General features: G+C 41.1%; 1 protein-coding gene across 2 annotated transcripts in view; it reads right to left on the reverse strand.

Moving 5' to 3' along the window:
• The window catches only part of PIK3R1 (phosphoinositide-3-kinase regulatory subunit 1), a 62,889-nt gene that overhangs the window by 28,844 nt on the left and 8,233 nt on the right, over nucleotides 1-25,812 (reverse strand). Inside the window, exon 2 of one of the 2 annotated variants that reach the window (XM_081212832.1) lies at nucleotides 23,766-24,502. In XM_081212832.1, coding sequence (XP_081068958.1) covers nucleotides 23,766-24,099 — 334 coding nt within the window. In that variant the 5' untranslated portion in view covers nucleotides 24,100-24,502. Of the gene's footprint in view, nucleotides 1-137; nucleotides 416-23,765; nucleotides 24,503-25,812 lie in introns of those variants that run through there. The other variant, XM_081212833.1, reaches the window with a different exon arrangement.

The raw sequence follows: 25,812 nt of genomic DNA on the forward strand, positions 1-25,812 counted from the left end.
GCAGAGGACTGAACATGTATCAAAAGGATTATGGCAAGAAACAAGCCCCCACTACCCCCACCCCACCCCTCTCAACACACAATTTTCAATGGACACAGAGAAATAATGAAACTTGACAAGCAGCCTGCAATCTGTACCTGACTTCAAAACTATCTTCTGCTTTGATGTGTGCTTCACAGCACAAAGGTTTGGAGAGCCAAGTCCACTCTTAAGAATCTGGGCAACTTTGCAGATCCCTTTGCTACAATCCAGTATCAGTTTTTCACTTAAAGTAATCATTTTAACGTTCACGTTCAGACCAAGTGCACCCTTTGGGTTTTATTTTGAAGCCCACTGCCCCCAGTGTTTAAAAGTTGCCGGGGGTTTGTCTTAAAAGAGCCTTCTTCCCTGGTCATTAGGCATTTATCCCAGGTTAAAAGGAGGCTTCTGGTGACATGCGAGAAATGCTGGATTTTCCACTCCTTCTATTTTTACCTTGCCACCGGCCATAACCAATCAGAGGAAACAGAAGCTGAGATTCCCTCCAATCCAAAAGCTCTCCCCCTCTTGTTAATAGAGACATGCCTGAACAGCATTTAGCAACAGCAACGTGTGTGAGCAGACGACACATACCTTGCAACTGAGCACTGCCAACATAGCTACGAGCTGCAAGACGAAACCAGCACACAGCTGCACTTTTTGCAGGAGTTCTCAGTAAAAAGAGATTTTCAGAGTTATTACCTGGCAAAGACCTATGGAAAGTTAAAGCTGGAAGGTTGGCTCTGCAAGCCTCTGAGCCAAACCTTTCATTACTGCTAGAGGAAGCATGAAAGTGGATAGAACCAAAATTATAACCTAACCTGCCCTTTAAAATGTAATAAGATACACTATTGAAAAAGCTGGGGGGGGGGACGGGACTCATTTACTAGAAGGTATCCAGGAGACTATGGTCTAACATTACAGTTAAAATCAAATCCTGAGTAATTTTACCTTTTCTTTTCTCCTAGATTTTCTCAGCACCAGGTCCAATGAAAGCCTAATGGCTACAGCAGTTCCAGGCTGGCATAGCTCACAGCACATTTCTGCCTGCCTCCTTCAACCTCCAACACCAGCATAATGGATGGGGCTGTGGATACAATGGTGGCTGTCACCCCATCATGGCCTGCTGCTGCTGCCTGGTCACAGTCTGAATTGCTCTGTTGGTATTTTATGAGGCGGTCCAAAGGCGGAGATTGTAGAATCACAGAGTTGTAGAGTTGGAAAGGACCACAAGGGCCGTATTTTCCAAACCCCTGCAGTGCAGGAATCTTCTGTCCAACATAGGGCTCAAACTCAGGACCCCGGGATTAAGACTTTCATGCTCCACCAACTGAGCTATGTATGTAGGTGGCTGGATCCTTTTATTTGTGTTCAGTGTGAGTTTCACATGCACTCAATCAAAAGATTAATTCCTTACCATGCTTTATTTTTAGTTTTTTTTTTTAAAAAAATTGCACTCAAATTATACACACTTTCTGCTAAAATGTATGTTTCATATGCTTTTCACTGCACTTCTCCCTTAAATACTTACTATTGCATTTTTAATTCTCTGAAGTATGCATTTTATGAGAATATTTTGAGCAGAAATAGCACCACGAAATTCTGAGAACTGTGTAATCTGAATGACCGCTGCATTTTAATCCACATTTCACTCCTGGGGTGAAAAATTAAAACTTGGACCAATGAATTTCTCTTCCTTCCTTATCACAAGGATTGGTGTTGGTATTGTCTTATCTTTTTTAACTTTAAAACGAAGCCATAGTTTAGCGACAGAACAACGGCAGCCCAACTGCTACTGTGGGGTGCACTAGTGTAGAGTGACGTTGTGTTGTTAGCAGCACATTGTATGAAAACAAGATGGTTGCCCCCCCCATGGGGTGACCACAGAAGACCTCAAAAAACAATTAGTAAGTAATACAGTCGCCCCCACCTAGATTCCAGACCACTTCTGCCCTGTCCCCCAAATGTTCAAGAACTCTCCCCCATATTTTGTCTGTTCCAAGGTCTAGTGCAGAGCTTTCCAAACTGTATGTCATGACACATTAGTGCAGGATTCCTCAACCTTGGCCTTTCAGATATTTTTGGCCTACAACTCCCATGATCCCTAGTTAGCAGGACCAGTGGTCAGGGATGATGGGAATTGTAGTCTCAAAACATCTGGAGGGCAGAGGTTGAGGAAGCCTGCATTAGCGTGTTGGCTGTAGTGTGTAGGTGTGTTGTGCAAATGCCCCCCGCCCTGCCCTGCTCCTGCAGCTGGAAAGGGGTTAGTTTAATCTCCGGTTTGCTAGCAAAACTGAATTACTGTGTCGCAAAATGATGCATGTCTAAAAAGTGTGTCAGCAATATGAGAAGTTGGGAAAGCTCTGGTCTAGTGAGATGGGAGGGATGGGTGTGCTCAGTGGTGCAACAACTGTTCCTTTGGATGGCATTTGCTTTCTAAGCAACATAATGTAAACATTTATATTTGTAAAAATGATGCATTTATATTTCGCACATTATATCATTTTAAGCTGCTTTAATAAGGTGCGTACGCCATCTGTGGTATGAATATGTGTTGTGAGCACCTCCATACTCTCCAAAAGAAAATGTGGCTTTAAAACTTTAGGAAAAAGCTTGCATGGGGAAATACTGCTTACCAACAACTTACCAAAGCCTTCATCCAAAAACTTGATTATAAACTAAGTTGGACATACACTCTCACAACAGGCTAATTCAATCCCAGCCCACTACCCAGAAAGCTCTCGTTTACCAGTATTTTTAACAAAATAAAAAATGATATGCTAGAAAATGTCTTCCCCTCCTCTCTCCCTTGTTAAAGAAAAAAGAAAAACAATCCTCAGCACGACAACGCAAGGGGTTCCAATAATACAAAACAAAAATAGATTCTGAGGGGGAAGTTAACTGGATTTAAAAACAAAACAAAACTGGCTTAGAATCACACTAACAAGATGCATCTCCTCAAATTGCTGGTTCTGAGCCAACATTTTGCAATAATAGGCCATGGTGCTTCTTTATTAAAGTTTAATTATTATAACAAGGGCTGTAAATTGTATGTCAGCGCTCAATTTAATATGTAGCAAAGCCATGCTATCTCGTGTTAAAAGGAAGCGATATTGTCTGTGTGGGAGGGAGGAGTTTGTACATTATGTTCTATCAGATTAGGCTTCGGTAACTTTATGAATTATGAGCTGTCATCCACTTTTTCATCTGCCACAGAATATACTTCTTGGAACTGGGAACTATAAATAAGACAGCAGATGTTTTTAGTTGGCTCCAACTGGAACTCTTTAAAAAAAATGCCTGTAGTTAAATCGTCCTGTTATATTCTACTCCCCTCTACGGGCTGCTTTTGAAGCACACACTATTTTATGAAAGCCACAACACCTTTTCCAACCTGCCTTCTGTTTAGAAATGCCATGTTCAGTATAGAACTGTTAGTTCAAGGTGCTAACAAAACTTTAGTGGCACTGGAGTAACAGTTTAGCTTGTAAGACCCTTAGAGCTGGGAACTATCTTCTTTTTGCTTGTGCTACTGTAGAAAAGCAATAGCATGCTGTGGAAGTAGTAATAATAATAATAACAATAATAATAACAATAATAATAATAATAATAATAATAATAATAATAATAATAATAATACACACTTATTATTTTTGCTTGTTGAACAGCAACTATAGAAATGCATTTTCTAATTACATTAAAAACAAAGCAGGACATTGGCAAGATCCGCTACCTGTTTATCTCTCTCACTCTTTTAACCTGATGGCCCTAAAAGTACCTAATGTAGACTGTCTGTTAGTCCTGCTTTACAAAGGGCAGTCTTCTTTTTGAAGGAATCCTCTGTTTTGACCTAGTCCGGTTTCAAGATAAATAACCCTAAAACAGAGGCATGGAAATTATTGCATGGACGGAAGTCTGAGCAGCCACATAGGTCACCTAGACACAGGGTTCCCCCTCCCCCCTCCCAATGTTGAGAAGTATTTGCTTTCTATTTAAATTATAGTCCTAATTTTAAAATTGGCACCAGTGCTTATAGGAAGGAACACAGGGGTCTGTGGCTCAATATAGCATCGTACACTGACTGGCAGTGGCTTTGCAGGGTTTCAGTTTGAGGACATTCTTGTCCTACCTGGAGATGGCCTGCGATTTTCTGCAGGCAAAGCACATGCTCTTGTCTTTTGTCCTCTTTTTTGGAGTGATGTGTAAGTGGTCACTGTAACATAATACATTTACTTATTTCATTTACAACTGGCATTTAGAGCTACAGTCCTACATGTTCTCTCCAAAAGTTTTATCTTCATTGAGGGGTAGCCTAAGAGATTGACTGGGGTTACTTTTGGCCAGTAAAATATGTAGTATCTTGCCAGTTTGGTACCCAAGTGAGACAGGCAAAAGATATTTTACCTGAACCCTGCAAAGGCCAATCTTGCCGTGACCTGTACAGTGGTACCTTGGGTTACAGATGCTTCAGGTTACAGGCTCTGCTAACCCAGAAATAGTACCTCGGGTTAAGAACTTTGCTTCAGGGTGAGAACAGAAATCGTGCTCCGGCGGCGCAACAGCAGCAGCAGGAAGCCCCATTAGCTAAAGTGGTGTTTCAGGTTAAGAACACACCTCCAGAACGAATTACATTCTTAACTAGAGGTACCACTGTATTGCATTGTGTTAAAAATGGAGCAAGTACCATGTAATGTTGGTAAATCTTTGCCAAAAGATGAAAGAATTTTCAGTGCCTAGAGAGCAATTAACAACAACATTAACAATAACCCACCCACCCCCACAACACTTTGCATGCAGAAGTTCCCATGTTTAACTCCAGGTATCTCATTGTATGGCTGGAAGGACTCTTGGCTGAAACCCTGAACTAGATGAGCAAATGAGTTTGACTCAGTATGAGGCATCTTTCTATGCTTCTAAGTTCATTAGAGATGGTCAGCCCCAGTTACAGGGCCAAAGTTCTCAAAATGCTTAGAAGGGATACCATTAAGGGGAGGAAATGCAGAGCAGCAAAATCTACTGGAAACAATGTAATGTAAGAGTTAAGTGATCTTATAACTATGAGATTGCTTTGAAGTTACTCTCCACCTCAGGGTGTCAGTATTTTCCACAAAAACCTTAGATCAGTCTCCTGCACAACAGCAGGCCATTATGCTATAAGCAGCATTATGCTGCAGAGATCTCTTTTAAGTCTCTAGTTATTCCTTAATTATAGGCTAAAACTGATGCTTCATTTTTTTATTAAAAAATAATCCATGCCTTTTTTCTAATCTGTGCAGTTCCATGAGAGCATTGCATTTATCCCTGAAGTGTTACATTATTTTGTATTTTACCTTTACCTTTTACTACATTGTTTTGTTTTACTAAACACGTTTTGACTAATCATGTAACTAGGGGAAAATAAATGGATTTTAATAGATTTATTTTATATAGTATTCTTTAACAGATTGGCTCATTACCACTTATATTGTCCAAAGTGGGCTTCTATATGAAGAGTTGAAGACTTATCACCCTCCCAAAAGGAGGCAAGATTCATAATGGTAGCTTCAGATTATCAGAAAACATTGACAAAATTTAACTGTAAACATTTATTCACAATGTACGCATTTGTTCTTGGGTTACTACCATGAATCCATTTTGTTTGTACTATTAAGCCATTTAGCTGCCTATTTTCTCATACAAGGGAGTTGAAGCAAATACTTTTCTTCCAAATTAGCACCTCATATTTAGAAGACGAAATGATGTGTGTGTGCCTAATTTAATGACACAATGAAGAATTTATTCTACACAGAAAATTGGGTAGGTACCAACCATGCACATAAGCATATGCTGTATGTATTTGTGACAATGTCTGGTCTTATTTCATATTGGCACTCTGACAACAAGCTGTCACTCGTAACAGGAGTTAACAAAGTGACATTTCACACTGCTCTGCAAATTCATTTGTCATCTGTTAAGATACCTATGACAAGTTTTGGCAATCATTTTATAGTGAGCTATTTTTAGTCTGGTTTCGTTTTTAAAAAGGACAGCTTTGTTTACATCGAAATGATTAAAATCACATAATCAGGGTAGAGAAACAGTGGTCCTCAAGATGTTGCTGAACTGCAACTGCTATCATTTCTGAGCACTGGCCACAGCTGGCTAGGACTGAGGGCAGCTGTAGTTCACCACCATTTGGAGGGTATCTTAGGTTACCAATAGGGGACAGGGACTAATTCATATAATTGATTTAATGCAGGTTTCTTGCTTGCAATTATATCAAGAAAACCACCCCTTGCCCGTCTGTGAACATCTAACTATCTGGAATTTCAAAATTCTGCCCCTAGGAAAGCTCATCTCTTTTCTAACACAAAAACTAAAGCTGCCAGTATTTAACAATCCCAAGATTTCTAGTATCAGCAAACAGTTCCTTGCATGTTCTGTTTACACAGCATCATACAACATGGCACCGTGCCAGACCCACAAGGAAGCCCATGCAATACAGACAGGAGATGTGTAGGCCAGAATGCTCAATGAGGACTTTTTCATTACATAAAGCAGCCCTACTTGTACGGAGAACTTAAGATCTACGTATTTGAATTCTGGTAAACAGGAAATGGGGTGTGTGTGTGTGTGTGTGTGTGTGTGTGAGAGAGAGAGAGAGAGAGAGAGAGAGAGAGAGAGAGAGAGAGATTGAGAGAGAGAGAGCTGTGTCTAAACTAGGTCTGGTAACCTTTTCTTCTAATAGGCCAGTGCACTTATTCCTAAAATAACTGGAGGCAACACCGCCCACAGCACCTGAGCATGTACTTTGCACACGATTTTTTATTACACTGAATCCACACAGGCAGTTAGAACAAGTTGTACCCTAATTAGCCTTTCCCTTGAAGCTTACAGCAATGTACAAACATATGCACCAATTAAAGCTGCTTAAAACTGCGCTGATGTGGCAATTAATCTATTGCACCTCATATTGCTTTGCTGCAGAAAGAGAAGTAACCCTCTTATTTTCTTGTCCGCCACATTTTCTTTCCTGTTCCCCGCGTGCTGTTTTGTTTTTTAAAGATACTTAACATTGCAGGCCTCTCCATGTCTACGCATAAGTAAGATCCACTGAGTTTGATGGGACTTACTCTCAGGTAAGGGCATCTAGGATTTCAGCCAGTCACTTCCCTTATACTGGATGCCTTCGTACTGCTTTCTATCTCTCTAGTATAACAGGCATACTGTGTAAATAGCTATCTTAATTATCTGTAGGAAAGGGTTTACAGTTTGTCTTGTGCAAGCAGTGCTGTCATCAGAGGCCCACACAAAATAACCTGAACACACTGAATGTGCTCTGATAATGGTGGTGGTCTCTGAGCTAGTGCTGGGAGTCACTTGCTGTGGGGTAGATGCCAACAAGGGGTAGAGGCAGGATCCTCTCCCCCCCCCATGGGCTACCAGGAAAGGGCAGGTAGATTCTGCCTTAACTAGTCACTTGCAGAGAGCTTTTCAAATTAGGCAATGTGTACAGATTGCCCCCTGCTGCCATAAAGCAACAGAAAACTCACTTGTGCATTTTAGTTATTATCAGTTTCCCTACTACGGAGTGGCAACAAGGGTACTGCACCATGGAATTGGGTCAAATATGGTATCAGGGCCAAAGTAAACATTTGCTTAAACACATATCATCTTTGGTCCCGCATAGGTGGCATCTGAATTAGGACAAATATTATGCAGGGCTATATGGTTTATTGTATTTTGTTTTCCAGTTACCCTGTATGCACATACAGTGGTACCTCGGGTTACATACGCTTCAGATTACATACACTTCAGGTTACAGACTCCGCTAACCCAGAAATAGTGTTTCAGGTTAAGAACTTTGCTTCAGGATGAGAACAGAAATCGTGCTCCGGTGGCGCAGCAGGAGGAGGCCCCATTAGCTGAAGTGGTGCTTCAGGCTAAGAACAGTTTCAGGTTAAGAACGGACCTCCGGAACGAATTAAGTACTTAACCCGAGGTACCACTGTATATTCAAACCTATCATAGCAGCATCCAAACACATGATAAAAGCATAGCTTGAAACCATGTGTGAAGTAGCCGTAAACTGCTTACCAAAAAGCTCACTGTTAAATTGACAACGGACTCAGTGAGCTGGTTCACATGTCAATGGTGATCTGGCTGCTCATTGTGCCAACCCCCTCCTCTGTCTGTTGCACCAGAAAGCAGGAAGGGGGACCCAGAATGTTGTGAATTGCCCTGATTATTCTGAGAACCTCTCTGAGATCTATGGGTATAGGGTAGTATACAAATTTAACAGCAACACCACCAGCAGCAGCTTAGCACTGCATGATAACTGGATAGTGAGACCAGCAAATCTAGCTGTTCTGTTACCATCGACATTCTTTATTTTCAAAGCTGCTCAAATACTTAAGAAATGTTGAGAACAAAATGCCCGCGCTTTGTAAAAGTTTGAAGAGAAAGGTATTCCAGATCTCAACATATTTGACTTAAACGTGTTTTGTTTTGTTTTAAAAAAGCCACACACACAAACACACATCATATATGCCCAAATCCTGAAGGAATATAATCTTGAGCCCAGTACAATAAATTGGAACCACATTTAATCCTACTTTCCTCCAGTAACATTATAGTTTCCTTACACTATAAACACACTCTACCTCAACATTTGGGCTCTCTGCCCTCCCCCACCCCCAGTGTGCTGTAATCTTGCCAGCAGACAAGCTTTGCTTTTAATAAGTTGATCTGCCAACTTAAACAGCAGTCTCCTAAGGCAATCAAATAATGAAACACATGCGCAAGTGCTTGCATGTAATCTGTCAGAGGTTTACTCACCCCGACACAAATGGTTTCCTCAATATTAGCTGTTATATAAATGTACATTCACAACCCTTAGGTACTCAAAAAGCACACATATGTTCCATCAATCTCTCATTTACCACTCTTCCTTCTCCTCTTCGTTCCTTCCCCTCTTCATTTTTTTGAAGTTTCATGATTTAGCAGAGAGAGAAAGAGATAGAAAAGTCAAAGTACAGAACCTTGTACAGAATCTGTACATAGACAGGAATCCAAAGAGAAATAAGACTTCTATCAAAAAAGGCAACAGATGACGTCAATAGGGGCTGGTAGACAGAGGGAGGCAACTGTTCCGCCATGAGCTCCCCAGCTGTTGTTCCCCTCTGTTGCCACAGGGTCTGTTCTGGGGCCCCAAACTCTGGTGCAGTGGAAGATGTTACCCTTCACCAGCGCTAAAATGAGATTCAATTGACAGTCCACTTGGGTTCAGAATGTGGGCTGGGGGTGAGGAATTACTTTGTGCTTCACCTCAGGCAGCAAAATGTCTTGGGCGGTTTCTTACTGTTAAGAACTGATTTGTTGCTTTGTCTCTTCTTCCCTTAGAAACCAAAATAGTGAAATAAATATATAAAACCTTAATTTGCTGTTTCTGTGGAAGAAATTTCCCATACTGAAGAAACAAGCTGTTCCAACTTTAGAAGAGTTCTTCCACAGTAAGTGTGCGGTGAGAAAAATATAAAACAGTCCCTCAAGTTCTTCACAGGCTAAGAGGGGATATAATCCATTCCAGCTCCTTGCTACATGTACCAGTATAATACTGTATAGGCATCTGCAAATGCACATTTACTGTCTGTATATGTGCATTTATTTGCTGGTCTGGGCCTTTAAAGTCCTACATGTCCTAGTATTTAAAGGGCTGCTTTCACCCATAGAAACCTGCTCACTAATTTCTTGGTGCTCTTGTCTAAGCAAGTAGCTTCTGGAGAGAGGACCTCTTCCATGATAGCACCCAAATTATAGAACTCCCTCCCAAGAAATATTTGGCTTATGCTTTCTTAGGTGCTGATGCCTTCTGTGTTTGTCCAAGCCTCCAATGGCTTTTCCTGATGTTTCAGACTTATTTACTGCTTTGGTCTAGCTTTCACTACTGACCTCACAGTTTTATTTCCTGGTCTAATTTTGCTGTTTAGTGTGGTGGATGTGTTCTTATGATACTGTATTGTTAAAAATGTAAGCTAGCTTGCAGCTGTTTGGTAAAAGGCAAAATATGAATAACATCAATAAAATGTTTTATGCATTTGCAAAATCAAATTCTGAAGTAATTCAAATGTTTCCTTCAACCACATGAAATCATTCAGAGGCGATTCCACGTGACATTTCTCTACTCATGGAAGCTGCCAAGGGCATAAAGCTGCTTTCACATGAGTTAAATGTGCACAAGTTGTGATCCTACTGTCAGGAGCTCATCCTACACTCGAGTAGGACCCTGGTAGAGACACATATCCAACTGGCATGTTATCTCCCTCCTGGTCGTTCATTCGGGAGCTTCAAAAGCTTTCTTCAGCCCGAACATCACAGTGACCGATGCCAACAGACACCGGCACACTTAGGGATCCATAGAGTCTTCACAGCTTGCGTAACAGACCTCAGCAACTCAGCATTTTGGCTAATCTACTTTATTTACATACAAACACACACACACACAGCACTGCAACCTGGCTCCCTCTCTCTCTAGCATCAGACAGCAAAAACAAAACAAACAAAAAAAGGACAATAGTCCCACTTCATGGAACACAGTAACACAAACATCCTGTCTCCATCACTTCCCACTCTGTGGAGTCAAAACGTACACCGTCATGTGATAGACAAAAATCCCATGACTGTAATCATGGAGCAGGAATTCTAACACCTACATTCTAACAGTGTTCTTAGATGGAATCTCCCAAAGGTTTGGGATAAACTTTTGTTTTAGATAAAGCAAAGTACTTCTTCGTGCACCACATAGTCAAACTCGGGAATGTGTTCTCCCGGGAAGCAGTGATGGCTGCCAGGTTGGATGGCTTTAAGCAAATTCATGGAGAAGAGCACTTTCAATGGCTACTAGCCATGATGGCTGTGCTCTTTGTCCATTGTTGGAGGCAGCAATACTTCCAAATACTAGTTGCTAGAAATCAGGAAGGTGGAGGTGGAGGGGGGGTGTTTCTTGTGCTGATATTCTGCTCCCTGGTTTCCTACAGCTATCTGGTTGGCCACTGTGAGAACAGGTGTTGGACTGAATGGGCCATTGGCCTGATCCCGAAGGCTGTTCTTATGGCTATAGTGCAACCCCACAGTACTTTCTCAGACAAGATTCCCAGGTTAAACAGGCAATCCCGGATAATCTTCGTTGGTCTGATCCTATTTTCACTCACGTTAATGAGGGATTTGGCTGACGACCTTGGTAGGAGGAAGATGACAGCTTGCTCTTTCCTGTCTTACTCTGAACAAATATGGAATATTTGAGAACAAAAAGAAAGTTAAACACACCCTTAGCAAAAAATAAAATAAAAATGCCGTTTTTAAAGCATTTCAGTGGTAGTTATTTACGAAAAAGATAATTCAACCTTGCAGATTAAAAGGGGCAACATGTGCTTTTATTCTGTCCTGATACAAACAGTCAATGAGAAATGCTGAACATCAGGCAAATAGCACAGACTTAAAAAAAAGTTAATTGGTTCCTTCTCTTACCTAAATATAATAAAAAAAAACCTCTAGTTGTGAGTTTTGGAGGAAACATCTGGAGAAAACCCTAGACCAGCCTATAACTGTCTTCCCCCTCTGGTGCTTGTGGGGAGAGTTGCGCCAACGTATGTTGGCAAAAATGCTCAAACATCATAGATATTTACACTATCAAGTTGGGTCTTTTTTTTTTTTTTTTTTACTTCAGTCATTCAAATAGTGGGCATTTAACTTTAACAAACAGCTTATGAAGGAACCTTAATTATAGCCAAGCTCACAAAAGTTACGAACTTGTCTCCCGCTCCATAAAAAAAAGGGGGGGGAGTGCCATCTCTCCTAAATTGCAAAATCTTCCCTGCCTGGAGGCAATTCTTCATCACCAGAGGCAAATAGAAAAGTGGCTATTTACAAATCTGGGAGCTGCCAAGAGGTAGCCAGGGTGGAGGCATTAAGGAGAGCATGCCAGTAACCGCTGAGAAGTGATGATGGGACCCTGAGTGTCTCAGTCAGCACTATGCAAGCATATAGTTGTCAATCACCTAGCATTCTCCAGTGATGCCAGCAATATACACTGTGGGTTCCTAGCAGTTGCACACTTACATAGTGCTGACTGAGCATCCCCTGAAGTGACCTCCACCTGATTGTTAGGCACAAGATCATGCCTTCTCTCTCAAAGTGGCCTGCAGTGCAAACACAATTCTGACCAGCAAACAGCCTTATTTGCTGAAAGCTGTCTGGAGTGGTCAAACTAGTCTGTAACCATTTAAAACGGGTACATTCACTGCAAGGTGCTTTGAAAAATGAGTGAGGACAACTGTCAGTTTATTAACAACAAGAGGTCTTAAAAAGCCCATGGCATATGTTGCAGCTATTACCAGCTCACTGGGTACAGGCCCCAAAATTATTATGCCCCATTAGAATTCATTTCTGGACCACAAATAATTAATATTAAAGATTTTTTGTTAGCATCAGCACAAAAATATATCCCAGAGAGGAAACTGCAAAAATACAGAACCGGTGGCAGTTAAGGGTGGTTTTTTAAAAAGCTTGTTTTTTCCTTTCTTTTTTTACCATCACTTTGCAGCATCAGTGCACTTGAGGAGGCCCCTTCCTGGATGAACAGAGGTCCTTTAAAATCTAGATATCTGATTTAAAAACAAGTAGCTCTTGTTATGTACCATTGTATGACTGAATATGCATTCATCAACACTTTCTCCTACTAACAAGCAAGACTCTGAAGCCCATAGAGAGGTCAAGTCTCAGAACTGGATTATGCTAGGAAAAGCCCTCAATAATGCTTTTCATAAAAATGCTTAGGCAGGCTAATTATCAGCTAAATTATTCCGGATTTGGAACAGCCGACTGGATTTGAATTGGCAAGAACTCCAAATCTGTTCTATAGTCCATGTTCAAAAGCTTAAAATCAAACAGCAACCATTTCTGAAGCTTCTCTCTCTCAAGAGAAGAAGTAATCATAATTTATAAAGCAAAAAATAGCCTCTTCCCCCCCTTTAAAAAAAGACATGTACTCATGTTTGCTGTGGCATTCTGTGGCAATAAATTCCATAATTATTGAGAGAAGTTTAGCTTACTTTTATTTGTCCTGAATTTGTGACTGATCAATTCCACTGTACACTCTTATGTTCTAGTGTTTGGAGAGAGAGTATTTTCTCTCTCTCATAATTCTCTCCACACTTTTCATAATGATGAGTTATCTTCTTCCTTTGCCCCCTAAACTCAGCAGCTGGAACTTTTCAAGCCTTCCTTCATAGGTGATGGTCCACATACATCCCTTCATTCTTTTCTCTCTCTCTCTCTCTCACACAATCGGTTTTCTTGCTATACAATCAGCAGGTGCTGTCAGTGAGCTTTTTGCTATGAACCAAGGATCTCATGAACAATTTCAACCAACTTGAACACCATCAGCATCTATGTGCAATCAGGAACTTTTGTCTCACGATGCACTACTTTGCATGTGCTTAGGCTGAAGTTGATATGAAGCTGCACAGCCATAATGTCTAGAAATATCTCTTTGCTGTCTGCTTTAGTGTTGGGTTAAAAGCATGAGCAGACCCCAGTTTAAATATTAGCTCAGCCACAAACTTGCTAAGTGGCCTTCAGTACAGTTTCTCAAGTCTTAGCATCTCTTCTCATCTGTAGTATGTGGAAGAATAATATTGGCCTGCCTTGTTGGATTTTGGTTGTTGCAAGGACTGCTAAGATTAAGTATTCAAGTGACTGTCTAAAACTGAAGATTTACAGCCTGATACACAACACTGACAGGAAGCTCTTAATCCATTCCTGGCCCTGTCTGGAATTCACATGTTGTCATTGCTCGCTCACAGTTGAGACCAGGATGCAAGCCCCACTTCTCTGAGTATCAGTTTCTCTTTCAACAAAAGACAAAAGCACATGTATGGGGATAGCTCTGAGCTGTAGTAATCAGCACCCTGCTTTCTTACACAAAGGAAGAGCAGTCATTCATTCACTTGGGGAGTCCAGTTCTATGTCTCTTGCTGCTGGTGAGCGAAGAGTCTTCTCCTTGCTCCAGCAAGCTTAATCAGACTGCTAAAACCCTCAGTACTGTTCTCACTACTAACTGTTACAGCAAGGCATGCAAGTAAAAAGAGAGAGACCAGTTTTGACTATGAATTACATGAGCCACAGATGCAAGATAATGAGTTGGGTTTTGCTGCATTTACAGTGCAGGGCAATTATGACTAAATCTCTGCTTGTAACAGAAAGCAATCGCAGTGGCGCAAACTGTGCCGTTCACCTGCTCACCATTCATCATGAGATGTCCTATGATGTTCGGTTTAGCAGGCAAGCAGCTGTGTGAGCTTCTGTACTCACTGCGGCAGTGATTACTTTTGCCTCCAGTGACTTGCACTTTGAGAAAGCAGCATTGTGGGGTTTGCAGCTGGGAGACTCAGATTCAAGAACTGTCTGAGGGCCCACTCTGGGTTTATCCTGAGAAATGCAGTTACAGCCCCATAGATAATAGCGAGTGCAGCGGAGGGCTATCAGCAGAAGATCAGTAAGTTGAAGGGGTCAGTTCCCACCCACCTGCTTATTCTTCTCTGTAAACACTGCCCCCTGTATTGGGATGGTGAAGGATTTCCTGCCTTTGCATTGTGAAGGAAAGCTCACGTTCCCATATACAGTGGTACCTCGGGTTAAGTACTTAATTCGTTCTGGAGGTCCGTTCTTAACCTGAAACTGTTCTTAACCTGAAGCACCACTTTAGCTAATGGGGCCTCCTGCTGCTGCTGCCACTCCGCCAGAGCACAATTTCTGTTCTCATCCTGAAGCAAAGTTCTTAACCTGAAGCACTATTTCTGGATTAGCGTAGTCTGTAACCTGAAGTGTATGTAACCTGAAGCGTATGTAACCCGAGGTACCACTGTACTACCGAATTTCCTCTGTTAACATTTTACCCTTTCCATTACAGTGGTACCTCGGGTTAAGTACTTAATTCGTTCCGGAGGTCTGTACTTAACCTGAAACTGTTCTTAACCTGAAGCACCACTTTAGCTAATGGGGCCTCCTGCTGCCTCCGCACCGCCAGAGCACAATTTCTGTTCTCATCATGAAGCAAAGTTCTTAACCTGAAGCACTATTTCTGGGTTAGCGGAGTCTGTAACCTGAAGTGTATGTAACCTGAAGCGTATGTAACCCGAGGTACCACTGTGATGTCTACCTTGGCTCCTTAAGCCACATTATAACTTCAAGGGAGGCACAGCAAAACACATCCCTGTGTAAAACACAGCTAATTTTTACTACAAATCTCTAAACATCTTAGGCTTATCTAAGCTTGGCTCCTCCTCTATTCCTCATTCCATTTCATTCTAAGATCAGCCATGACTAGCCTCCTAATATTTATATGTGATACATTCAGTGATGGGGGTGGAAATTTTTCCACTACTATATTTTTTCGTGGAAATTTTCCCATTTCTAAAATGCATATGCCAGAAAATTGATTAGTAAGACAATGAAAGGATACTATACTATGCAATACTAGTCAAATTACACAGCTCCTGAACTGTATTGTTTCAAGTGAGTCATTCCTAAACACGCATGCATATACGGTGGTACCTTGGTTTTCGAAGTTAATCCGTTCTGGGAGTCTGTTCGACTCCTGAAACTGTTCAAATACCAAGGTGTAGCTTCTGATTGGCTGCAGGAGCTTCCTGCACTCAAGCGGAAACAGTGTCAGATGTTCGGCTTCCTAAAAACATTCGCAAACTGGAACACTTACTTCCGGGTTTGCGGCATTCGGGAGCCGATTTGTTTGGCAACTAAGCCGTTCGAGAGCCAAGGTACCGCTGTATAACAAAGCTAAACACACTGATTTCTAAGCATGCTAAAACTGGCCTAACAAGTTTTTGGTCCCTTCATTCCTTTCCTTAGCCAGTTTCTTGAGCTGTGTGTTAAAATATTTACAAGCATTCAGAAAAGAATAATTTGCCAGTAGAGCTTTGAACGAAGCATTTAGTCAACACTAAGGCTGTCGTTCTATGAACATGTGCTGCTGAGCGTAAGGTCAATGGGACTTATTTTTGAGCAGACATATACTGCAGTGCAGGTGTGTGTGACTTTTCAGCAATCAACCACACAGTTCAATTCAAATACTTCTTAGGGGGGGAAACTGTGATATGTATGCAGCATATTAAATCCCAATGTTGCACTGTGCTTTTAAAGTTTTGTTTGCTAAATAAATGCAAGTCAAACAAACATGCTAACCAACTCCAATCTATTCAGGGCATCAGAAAGTTTGCTGGAAACTCCATTCACTGGATCCGTTCAGACAACAAAAAGGCACAGACAGAAGAGCTCTTGGTCTCTGTCGCAGCTGTGGAATTCCCCTCCCCTTGGGAGCAAGCCAAAAAAACTAAGCATATTTTTTAGAAGCACTGTAAGACCTTTGTCTGGGCTGGCTTCTGGGGTCAGGGTTTAGTCAACATAAGTTTTTTTAAATAAAATAAAATAAAATATGTTGTGTTTTATTTGATTTTATGCATTGTTATATAGTGTACTATCTTTGTTATAGGGCAGGATGAGAATTTAAAGAATTAGGACATGGCATTTGAATCTTTCTGTTTTGAAATAAAAATTAAAAGCTGGCTGGATTTAATAAGGCAAACCCAACCACTCCTTCAGTACTGTCAGTATAATGCCACAGACTGCATAAGCCATAACCACTGTTAAATACTTAAAGTGCAACACAAATGCCCTTTTCATTCCAGGCTATTAAAATAAGGTAATTCCTCAGATTTCAGCCTTCAGACTGATTTCATGGTAATTCATCATGGACACAAGATTTTAAGCAAGATACACATGCAGAAAGTTTTATGGCCAGCTGCGCTGCAGACATCTGCGTTCTTTCACAAGAAACTGTGTATCTGTAAATGGCATTAAGAAAAGGTTTAAGGGGGCATGGTGGTACAGAATTAATCATTTCTTGGCAAGAAATTAGCAGCTGCAAATGACCACGTTTTGCAAAAAACCAAGTCTTCCTTTATAAGCAAACCCCAAGTGAAAGACTGCTAAACCTATAGACTGTGTCAGCAATGCGCATTACTACCAATTAAGAATATCCTTCAATTTTTTATTAGAAGTTGGGTGGGATGGGGGTTTGGGGCTGGTATGCAATTGTCTATTTTAACACAAGCAAGTGGCCCTAAAAGTAGACAAGACGACAGGTTTTGGCTTTCTTTTAATTTTAGCAGGAGTTATAATCAGATACACTACTAGGCTGGAACCATTAGATAAAATATTTAAATAAGATGTTTGTCTTGGTTGGGTGGGGGACACACACACAAAGACTGGATTCCATTTTGTTACTTTCAATCCATCAATTACTTGTGTTAAATATTTTTGGGACTATGAGTATTTACCAGCAGATGGAGTCAAACAGCAGTCAGAGAAGCTCTGTGGCATTGAGGGGGGGGGGGGAGTGCTTTAGCCTTTTAAAAATAAATAAATCAGTTGTTCAACTGTAACACCAAAAATATGCCAAGCAAACTGATAATTTCATCCCTTTTGTGTGTATATTACTTAAGATTAATAGCTACCTAGAAGTCCTTTGATAAATCAGCCATTTAGCCCTTAAAAACAACAACTAGTGAACAGAAACTTCCTAAACGGGTAGACATTATAGGAGGCATATTGAAATGTCAATCCATTTTTCAACAGTATTAATGTAAAAGTTGTTCAGAAGGTGTATTACCATGTCCATCTATATCAGAGTTTCCCAAACTTGGGTCTCTTATCTGTTTTTGGACTGAAACTCCCTAGCTAGCAGGACCCACCCACCCTGTGGAACAGCCCTCCCATCACATGTCAAGGAGGTGAGTAACTATAGAACCTTTAGAAGTCATCTGAAGGCAGCCCTGTATAGGGAAGCCTATTAATGTGCGAAGTTTTATTGTCTTTTTATGCGTGCTAGAAGCCACCCAGAGTGGCTGGGGCAACCCAGTCAGATGGGCAGGGTATAACAACAACAACAACAAAAATTGTAATAATTCCTTCCCCTTTTTTCTTCTCCTTAGGAATAAAACAGCCATATATATTTGTCTGTATGTACACATAACACACACACACATGCATCCACACACCCCTCTTCATTGTGGAGTTCAGAATTGTTAGCATGAATACATTAGCCCTCTTTAGGGATTAACAGTGTCTAACTATACAAAGGCTGCAGGGTTCAGGAAGTCAGCCCCACGTCCCTCCATCCTGACATTCCTGCATTTATAGTGTTGAATGGGCTTATTATCCCACTTCAGATCTTCCTGCTCAATGTGGGAAGGCGTGGGATGAAGGGGTGGAGCCAACATGTACATCTTTGTGCCTCCTACACAGGTATTTAGAACACCTGAAGAGAACTATTATCTCCGTGGGCAAACATGTAGATATAGCCCATTCTTGGATTTCCTGCACATGTGCAAGTCCATGATGTACAAGTTCATGATGGGATACCAACTTCTCAGCTACTTTGTTTGATTGCTATTTTAGAGTACAGGGATCAAGATACATATTGAAATGTGAGTTAGGGCAGGAGGTTACTTGTAAATGTCACATGTTTTAAAAGCACCTGGCTTTGCAATATATTTCATGGATATACCAACACGTTTGGGGAAACCAAGAATTCCCCACTATCCTGGCTTTAGACAACTGCCTCCCACAGAAGTATCTGTACAAATATTGAAGAGACTTCATATATTATTTCACATCTTTGTAAATAATGCAATAAACTTTTGAAACATTTTCTTTCTGGGTCTGAAAAACAGCAGTAGAGATTTTTCCAAGCTGAGATATTGTCACTTATCTTTTCAGAAGCTTTATTTCAGGAGTAAACAACCAACCCCACTTGCTTTCCTGGGCAATCAGACCAGTAAATTGCAATGCCTCTTAAAAGAAATACAAATATGCTGTAGAATAGGATGCTGTTTCACAACGTTGAACTGTCAATTTTCAATATTTTACTATCAGTAAAGACTCCTGATATTGTTTATTTGTACAAGTAGCCTCTCTCCCTTGAGGAAGATGTCCCTAGGGATTATCTGAATTCTTCTGCAGGGTGCTCATAATTGCATTTCCCTCTCTGTGCAATTCCCAACAAAAGACAGAATATACATAAAGACCATGCTGTTCAACTTTGTCGAATGTTGTCAAATGGAGAGGTGAAACTCACAAAGATATGTCCTCCCCTTCACCGCTATGTCTCTCCCTCTCCCCCCAAGGTTATTTTGGAAACTTTTTACCTTTGAAAATATATTTCTAATATTAATTGGTAGGGCAACCACCATACCCAAAAATGATTTTGTTTGTGTGTGTGTGTAAACACATCAAATAACCAATAAACGTCTTAAAGGTTACACAGATTATTATTTTTTTGGCAGGAGGAGTAATAGAAGTGCCCTCCATCTTGCAACCATATGATTATACCAGCACTGATACTCACACAAATGTTAGTGGAGTAGAATAAGCACAGGGGGGGGGGGGGGACTGGAAAGGGAAACATACTTTGGGAGGTATCCAACAAAAATTTGCTCAGAATGGATGCATTGAAACGAACAGGATTAAGTTAGGTCCATTAATTTCAATGGGCCTCCTCTGAGCAAAACTTAAAGATCATCCATACTTCTCCAATCACTCCAATTCTCTCCCCCCCCCCCCAGCAATGACCAAGTATAAACAGCACGATCTACAAAATTTAAAGGGGATGTTCCTGAATTTCAGCCATAAGTGATGGCTATTTGGTTACCAGAGCAGTGTGACAGCCGCTTCCTGTTGGCTAAATTCCTTATGGCTCCAATCTGAAAAGAGAAACCACACCATGTGGGCGAGTAATGTGGTTTCTTCCAAGACCAGCATCCCTGGAAGAAATGATACTGGTGTTTGACATAACCACATGATATGGTTTCCCCATATCACATAATTCCTCTTTCTAGATATGACAATAACAGAAAGTGTTCTAAACATGGGGAAGCAATAGCACCCATCATTAAGATAATGTTAAATTGGCCCTTACTGTCAAGATGTACTTACACAAGTACACAAGGTCCCACCCTCAGATAATCACTGGAATTCCCAATAACTAATTTTTATTTTAAAAACGGGGGGTTAGAAAGAGGAATTTCATTTTTCTGCAGTAAGGCTAACCACTGTTATTATTTTTAAAAAGTGTTTTGTGGCATCTTAAAGATTAATGTATTTCTTATGTCACATGCTTTTGGTAAGCAAGGTCCACTTCATCAGATGGGCGAAATGTTATCCTAAATTGCTATATACATGCAAAGGGAAAGGATTGTAAGCAATGAGGTCAAAGGAACATGAAAGGGAAAGTGCAGGCTGATACTTATGTTAAAAGCTTAAATGTACCGGTATGTAGAACCATTCACAAAGCAAAACAGTGCTGAAGATAACAAAGATCCTGGAATGGGTAAGCCAGTTACTAATTTGTTAAGTAATTAGGGTGCTACAAAACTGTTACTTTAACTGCAAAAGGCTGAGACAAAACTGTTGAAAATAATTATTATTTGTCTTCCACAACCCCTTAAGAGTTTCTATGTTATGTAGCCTATGTTATTTAGGCATACATTAAATTGCTTTGGTTAGCATTATATATTTTAAATCCTAGGTTAGCATAGAGAATTAAATTTGAAAAAGAAAACATTTCTGTTAGCTAATTAAAGCTCAGGCTTCCTCAAACGTAGTGCACAAATTTCAATCACATCTGTTGATTTCAAGATATGTACGCTCACAAAGACAAAACACTTGTCTGATTAAGGAAAGAGAAGTGTTCCAAGTATTAAGTTACTAAGTCTGATAAACAAAAGCAGAAACCCCAAATAAAGCTTGTTTTGTTTATGGGAACACATGTTAAAAATAGTTTGGGGGAAAGGTACCATGGTGAACATATCAGTGAGAAACCACAACAGAGGTCTAATCTGTAAACCATACAACTATGTTTTCATTTTCAATTTGACTCCAAGTAGTACAGTAAGAAACATCACTCCTCATGTGCTCTCTCTCCTACTGATGGAGCAGTATGAAAAAGTTAAGCCTGGAAAATATGAACTTGACCAAATACAGTCAAGCAAGCTTTACATCAAGTCTCCTTATAGTCAAAATGCACTCTAATGTGCAGAACAATGGTTTATTATCCTGGGAAGGTTCCTGTTGGTTTGCTGCCCACATTCATCTGGACTATATAAAAGATTAACCATTTCATTATCCTGGGAACAGAATTTCCACTTTTAATAATTTACACTGTGACTCCAGAAGGGGGAAGGCACCAGTGCTGGTATTTAAGCACCCCCCCCCCCCACACACACCATAGGATCCAAAGGCATTTCTTAATATCTAATATGTAAGGGGAGATTATGTTTTCAACATAGAGCTGTAGGCAGCCATATTGTCACTACTTTGTGGAACACTCACACAGTTGTGAATTATTCCCTCTGTTGTTCTAAAAGAGCTCTATAAAACATGCAAGGTGCTTACATTTGCCATGTGTAAGAAAGACAGCAGATAATACCATGTTACAGGTTTCCACTTTCTCTTCTACTTTGTGGGCATTCTGCACAACAGAACCTCAGAGGGAAATTCATTTATGCACATCCTGCTCCCCAGGCAACGTCAAAGGAGATAGATGTACACAGATGCATGTAGCCAGAGCCACCTCTTGCAATTCAATTCCACTCCACTCTGCCACCTTCCCATCAGCAACTACTTTTCTGAATCAAGCTTTAACATTTTACCATTCTGTACTACTTTGGGATTTTGGTGGGCAGGCGGGATTCAGGGGTCCATGAAAGGCGAAGATGACAAACACTGTTACTCAACAAACAAAACGATGAAGATTCATGTTACGTGAATTCATTTAAAGTAACAAAAATGATTTCCTAGTATGTTACTTCTGTTGTCACACACACACATGAGAGCTTGAAGAGAGAACATGAAGGACTAGAAGTCACCAAGACTAAGTGTTGCATCCAACTGGCATCTCTCTAATGATGGAAGACTCTCTGATCCATTGGAACCTTCCATCAGGAGAAGATGAGAGCGAGGCAATTTCCAGTGATTCCCATGCCCCCCTGCAAGCACCAAACCATCACCCATGCTGTTCCAGAGGGTCCTCCCAACTCTCTGGAGCAGATATGGGGGACATGGACTGTGGGGAGGTGAAATAATTAGTCAAAACCATCTCCTTCCCAACCTCCTTCTCTTACATGTATATATTTCTTACAAAAAAATGTTGATTGACCTGGTTTTCAATACCAGTATGCCTCAGAGGACAGCAAAAATACATTTAGGCCCAGTCCAAGGCATTTTGCTGTCTGAAGCAAAGGACAAAATGCTGTTTCCCTCAAGCAAAAACCAGCTGGGCCAGCAGTTGAAGCATACATTAACATTGGTGATAAGATGGCATCGTTCACTGCATCTGAGGCAGTAGGCCACATTTGGGAGGGGGGCAGTGGAAGGACTGGAGGAGTCTGGAGGAGTAGCCATGGGCCACTGCAGAAGCATCTGAGACAGTTGCCTCATTCTGCATGATGGTAGGGCTGGCCCCTATTACATTTTAAAACCATGGATTTATCTGAATAAAATTAGTGTACGTTTTCTTAAACATTAAGCTGTATTAGAAGAACTGGCACATGAATACAATCCAACGGTAGCAGTGATATTTCGTTTCCATTTATAGCTGCAAGTAATAGTTTCAGTGATATGTGTGGTTACTACTACCCAGGTGTTATTGAAACGTTATAATTCACATGCGCAGATCATACATATTGCCAGACTCCCATCAGCCTCAGGCAGTGTAGCCAATAATCTTGGGTGATGGGAACTATAGTTCAGTATCTGGAGGGCACCATGTTGGTGACAGCTGCTCTAAACTGAAATGTTTATTATCTTAGAATTTCCCTGTCCTATGCGTTAGATGAGCAATAGGTTTTTTTTTGGGAGGTTGCATTTAGGACACCCCTTCCATACTTGTCTTGAAGAGAACCCCTACTGTTTGCAGAGGATTCTGTAGATTTTCAAGAGCACAGCACTGAAGAGTACTAGCCAGATCTCACCCTAGCTGACTTGACAACATGCCCTGAGACTCAAAAGGGTAAAATGTTAACAGAGGAAATTTGGTAGTACAGTGGTACCTCGGGTTACATACGCTTCAGGTTACAGACTCCGCTAATCCAGAAATAGTGCTTCAGGTTAAGAACTTTGCTTCAGGATGAGAACAGAAATCGTGCTCTGGCGGAGCGGCAGCAGCAGGAGGCCCCATTAGCTAAAGTGGTGCTTCAGGTTAAGAACAGTTTCAGGTTAAGTACAGACCTCCGGAACGAATTAAGTACTTAACCCGAGGTACCACTGTAATGGAAAATGTATCTTTAAAGAAAACTCGTTTGCCGTTACCAACATTCTTACTGAAGTACCACAGGGTTCTCTGGAACACAGTCGGAAGGCAAGTATGCTGAAGTACTTCCCAAAACCATTATGGTTTTTGCTATTTTATGGTCATGCCGCACCAGGGCAATCAAAATGCAAGGAAAGCATGAACTCTTTTCTAGTCCAAATAGGAAAATGCAGTTGTTACAAAGTGAACATGGTTTAGAAAAATACGAAGAATAATAAAAAAAGCTACCAGTGTTCTGACCAATTTCAATGACTTACCGTTTGCAGTATCCACTTAATATTCCATAGAATAAAGGTTTGGACATTGGGGGAGAGTCGCTACTAACCTGGCTGATCATTGTCTATTCCTACTCTTGCTGGACTTGGTGCCACAGGAAGAGGTCGAACAGGACGAGGCTTTGGAGTTGGGGGACAAATCTTTTTTCTTCCGATATATTCTACGTAAGTTCCTGGGAAGTCCCCCCTTTCTCCAGTAGTTTCGTTATAACCATTCAGCCAACCGATTTCCTCAGGTTTCTCTTCTTCCCCGTCATTGAATCCAAGGGCCACTAAAGTACCTTTATTCACAGTTAAAATATCTCCCAGGTGCAAGTCAATGTCTTCCTCTCGTTCTTTTTTGTAATCATATAAAGCTCTGTACTGGTATCCTTCTGCACTCATTTTGGCAAAGGTCTTAACATTCAATTATTTTAGCGAAAAACAGCAACACAGTGCTACTCGGTTTTATTGTATATACAGCGAAAGAAGTTATAAACAGGGGAAGTAACGTGTCAGTTAGAAGGACTGTAACACAAACACATAAGAAGCACCAGAATCTGTGGCTGTACAGCTGAGGCCGTATGTGCGTCTTTTACATTTAATCAGTGAAATTTCAGAAGAGTGGACTTTTATCTATGTATAGACTCCCAGCTAGTTCCTTTTCAGGCCAGCTTGGCACTTATGGGCACAATTTTTCAAGGTGGGCTGAAAATTACTCCTTGCTGCACCTCCTTCTGATGTACTTGCTGGAAAATGTTCACTTTTCTTAAACTTTTTGCGGTGGAGTTCTGCACACATACTTCACCTACGGAGGAAGAAAAAAATTCAGACATGAAATTATTGTAATTACTCCCATTCTCATTGAAGGCCCTAACTATGGTAAGCTCAGGTTCTAGCGGGAAATGTTTCAGAAACAAGTGTGCTGCCACAGAACAAAAATTATAATGGAAGACCTGACAAAACGGACCTCAAACTAGAACTCCAAGGAGGTACGCCAACCCAGAAAAGAATCTACATGGCACCAAGGGGAAGCTCTTACACATGCGCCCCTCTTTTCGTAATATAGATAGGGGGTGAGCACTAACAACTTCAGTGCACATACTGAAAACTAGTTTCCAGTGCACTACTTCTTGTAGTACTGCCTCTACATTGGAAATCAAGTCCAGTCTGGCGGGACAGAGCAAGGTGGAGCAACATTGCTTGCCTGGCTTCTCGCTGAGGAGGTCACGTGAGAGGGGCACGCTGTTGTGGAAATAAGTATGATGTGGGCAGAGAGGTGGGGGCATCAGTTTGACAGCCCCCACACCATGCCACCCTCCCCACCATCTCGCCTCTCTCAGTTACCAGCAGCGACCTCTGCATTGGGAAACCAGGTGAGCAATGCTTCCGCATTCCAGTCCAGGGGTTGCTAGAATGGATAGTTCAGTTGGTTGGAGCATGGTGCTGATAATGCCAAGGCTGCAGGTTCGAGCCCTATATGGGACAGCTGCATATTTCTGCATTGCAGGGGGTTTACTAGATGATCCTCAGGGCCCCTTCCAACTCTGTGATTCTATGGGAAGTCCCCCTAATAAGTGCTCATCCTTAATGGCCAAGTCACCCCTGCTCTCTGTTTGGTGCACTTCCACCACCCACCCCTCGCAAATTACTGAATCCCTATTTCATACAAATTTTTTTCACAGAGGAGCTTAAATATCAGTATCAAACTTTATTTCGGTCACAGACCAGTATAAGATAAAACATACGGATAAACTGAATACATAAGACTTAAAACAGGTATGGGATAATGATTAGGAAATAAAAGGTGATTATATCATACGTGCTTAAAAAGACAGAAACAGGGGCGAACAGTTAAAAGTGACGATAAGGGAGAGAGCGTGAAGGAGCACAGGTCTTTCATTTTAGGCCAAGTTTGTGGGGCAAACCATCCTTCAACAAATATCCATCATGGCAAAATCTAGCGACTGAGTATGGACAGAGGAGCTTAAGTTCCAAGACAGGAGAAGGCAGGAAAGGTGCTCTAGGGTTCTTATCTTTAAAATCTGCTATAATCCTAGGGGATCAGTGTTCTTCTTCCCACTGGTCTATCTTCTCCAATGCTAAGAGCAAGCATGA

Source organism: Podarcis bocagei (assembly GCF_964188305.1).
Source record: "Podarcis bocagei genome assembly, chromosome: 11".
Classification (NCBI taxonomy): Eukaryota; Metazoa; Chordata; class Lepidosauria; order Squamata; family Lacertidae; genus Podarcis; species Podarcis bocagei.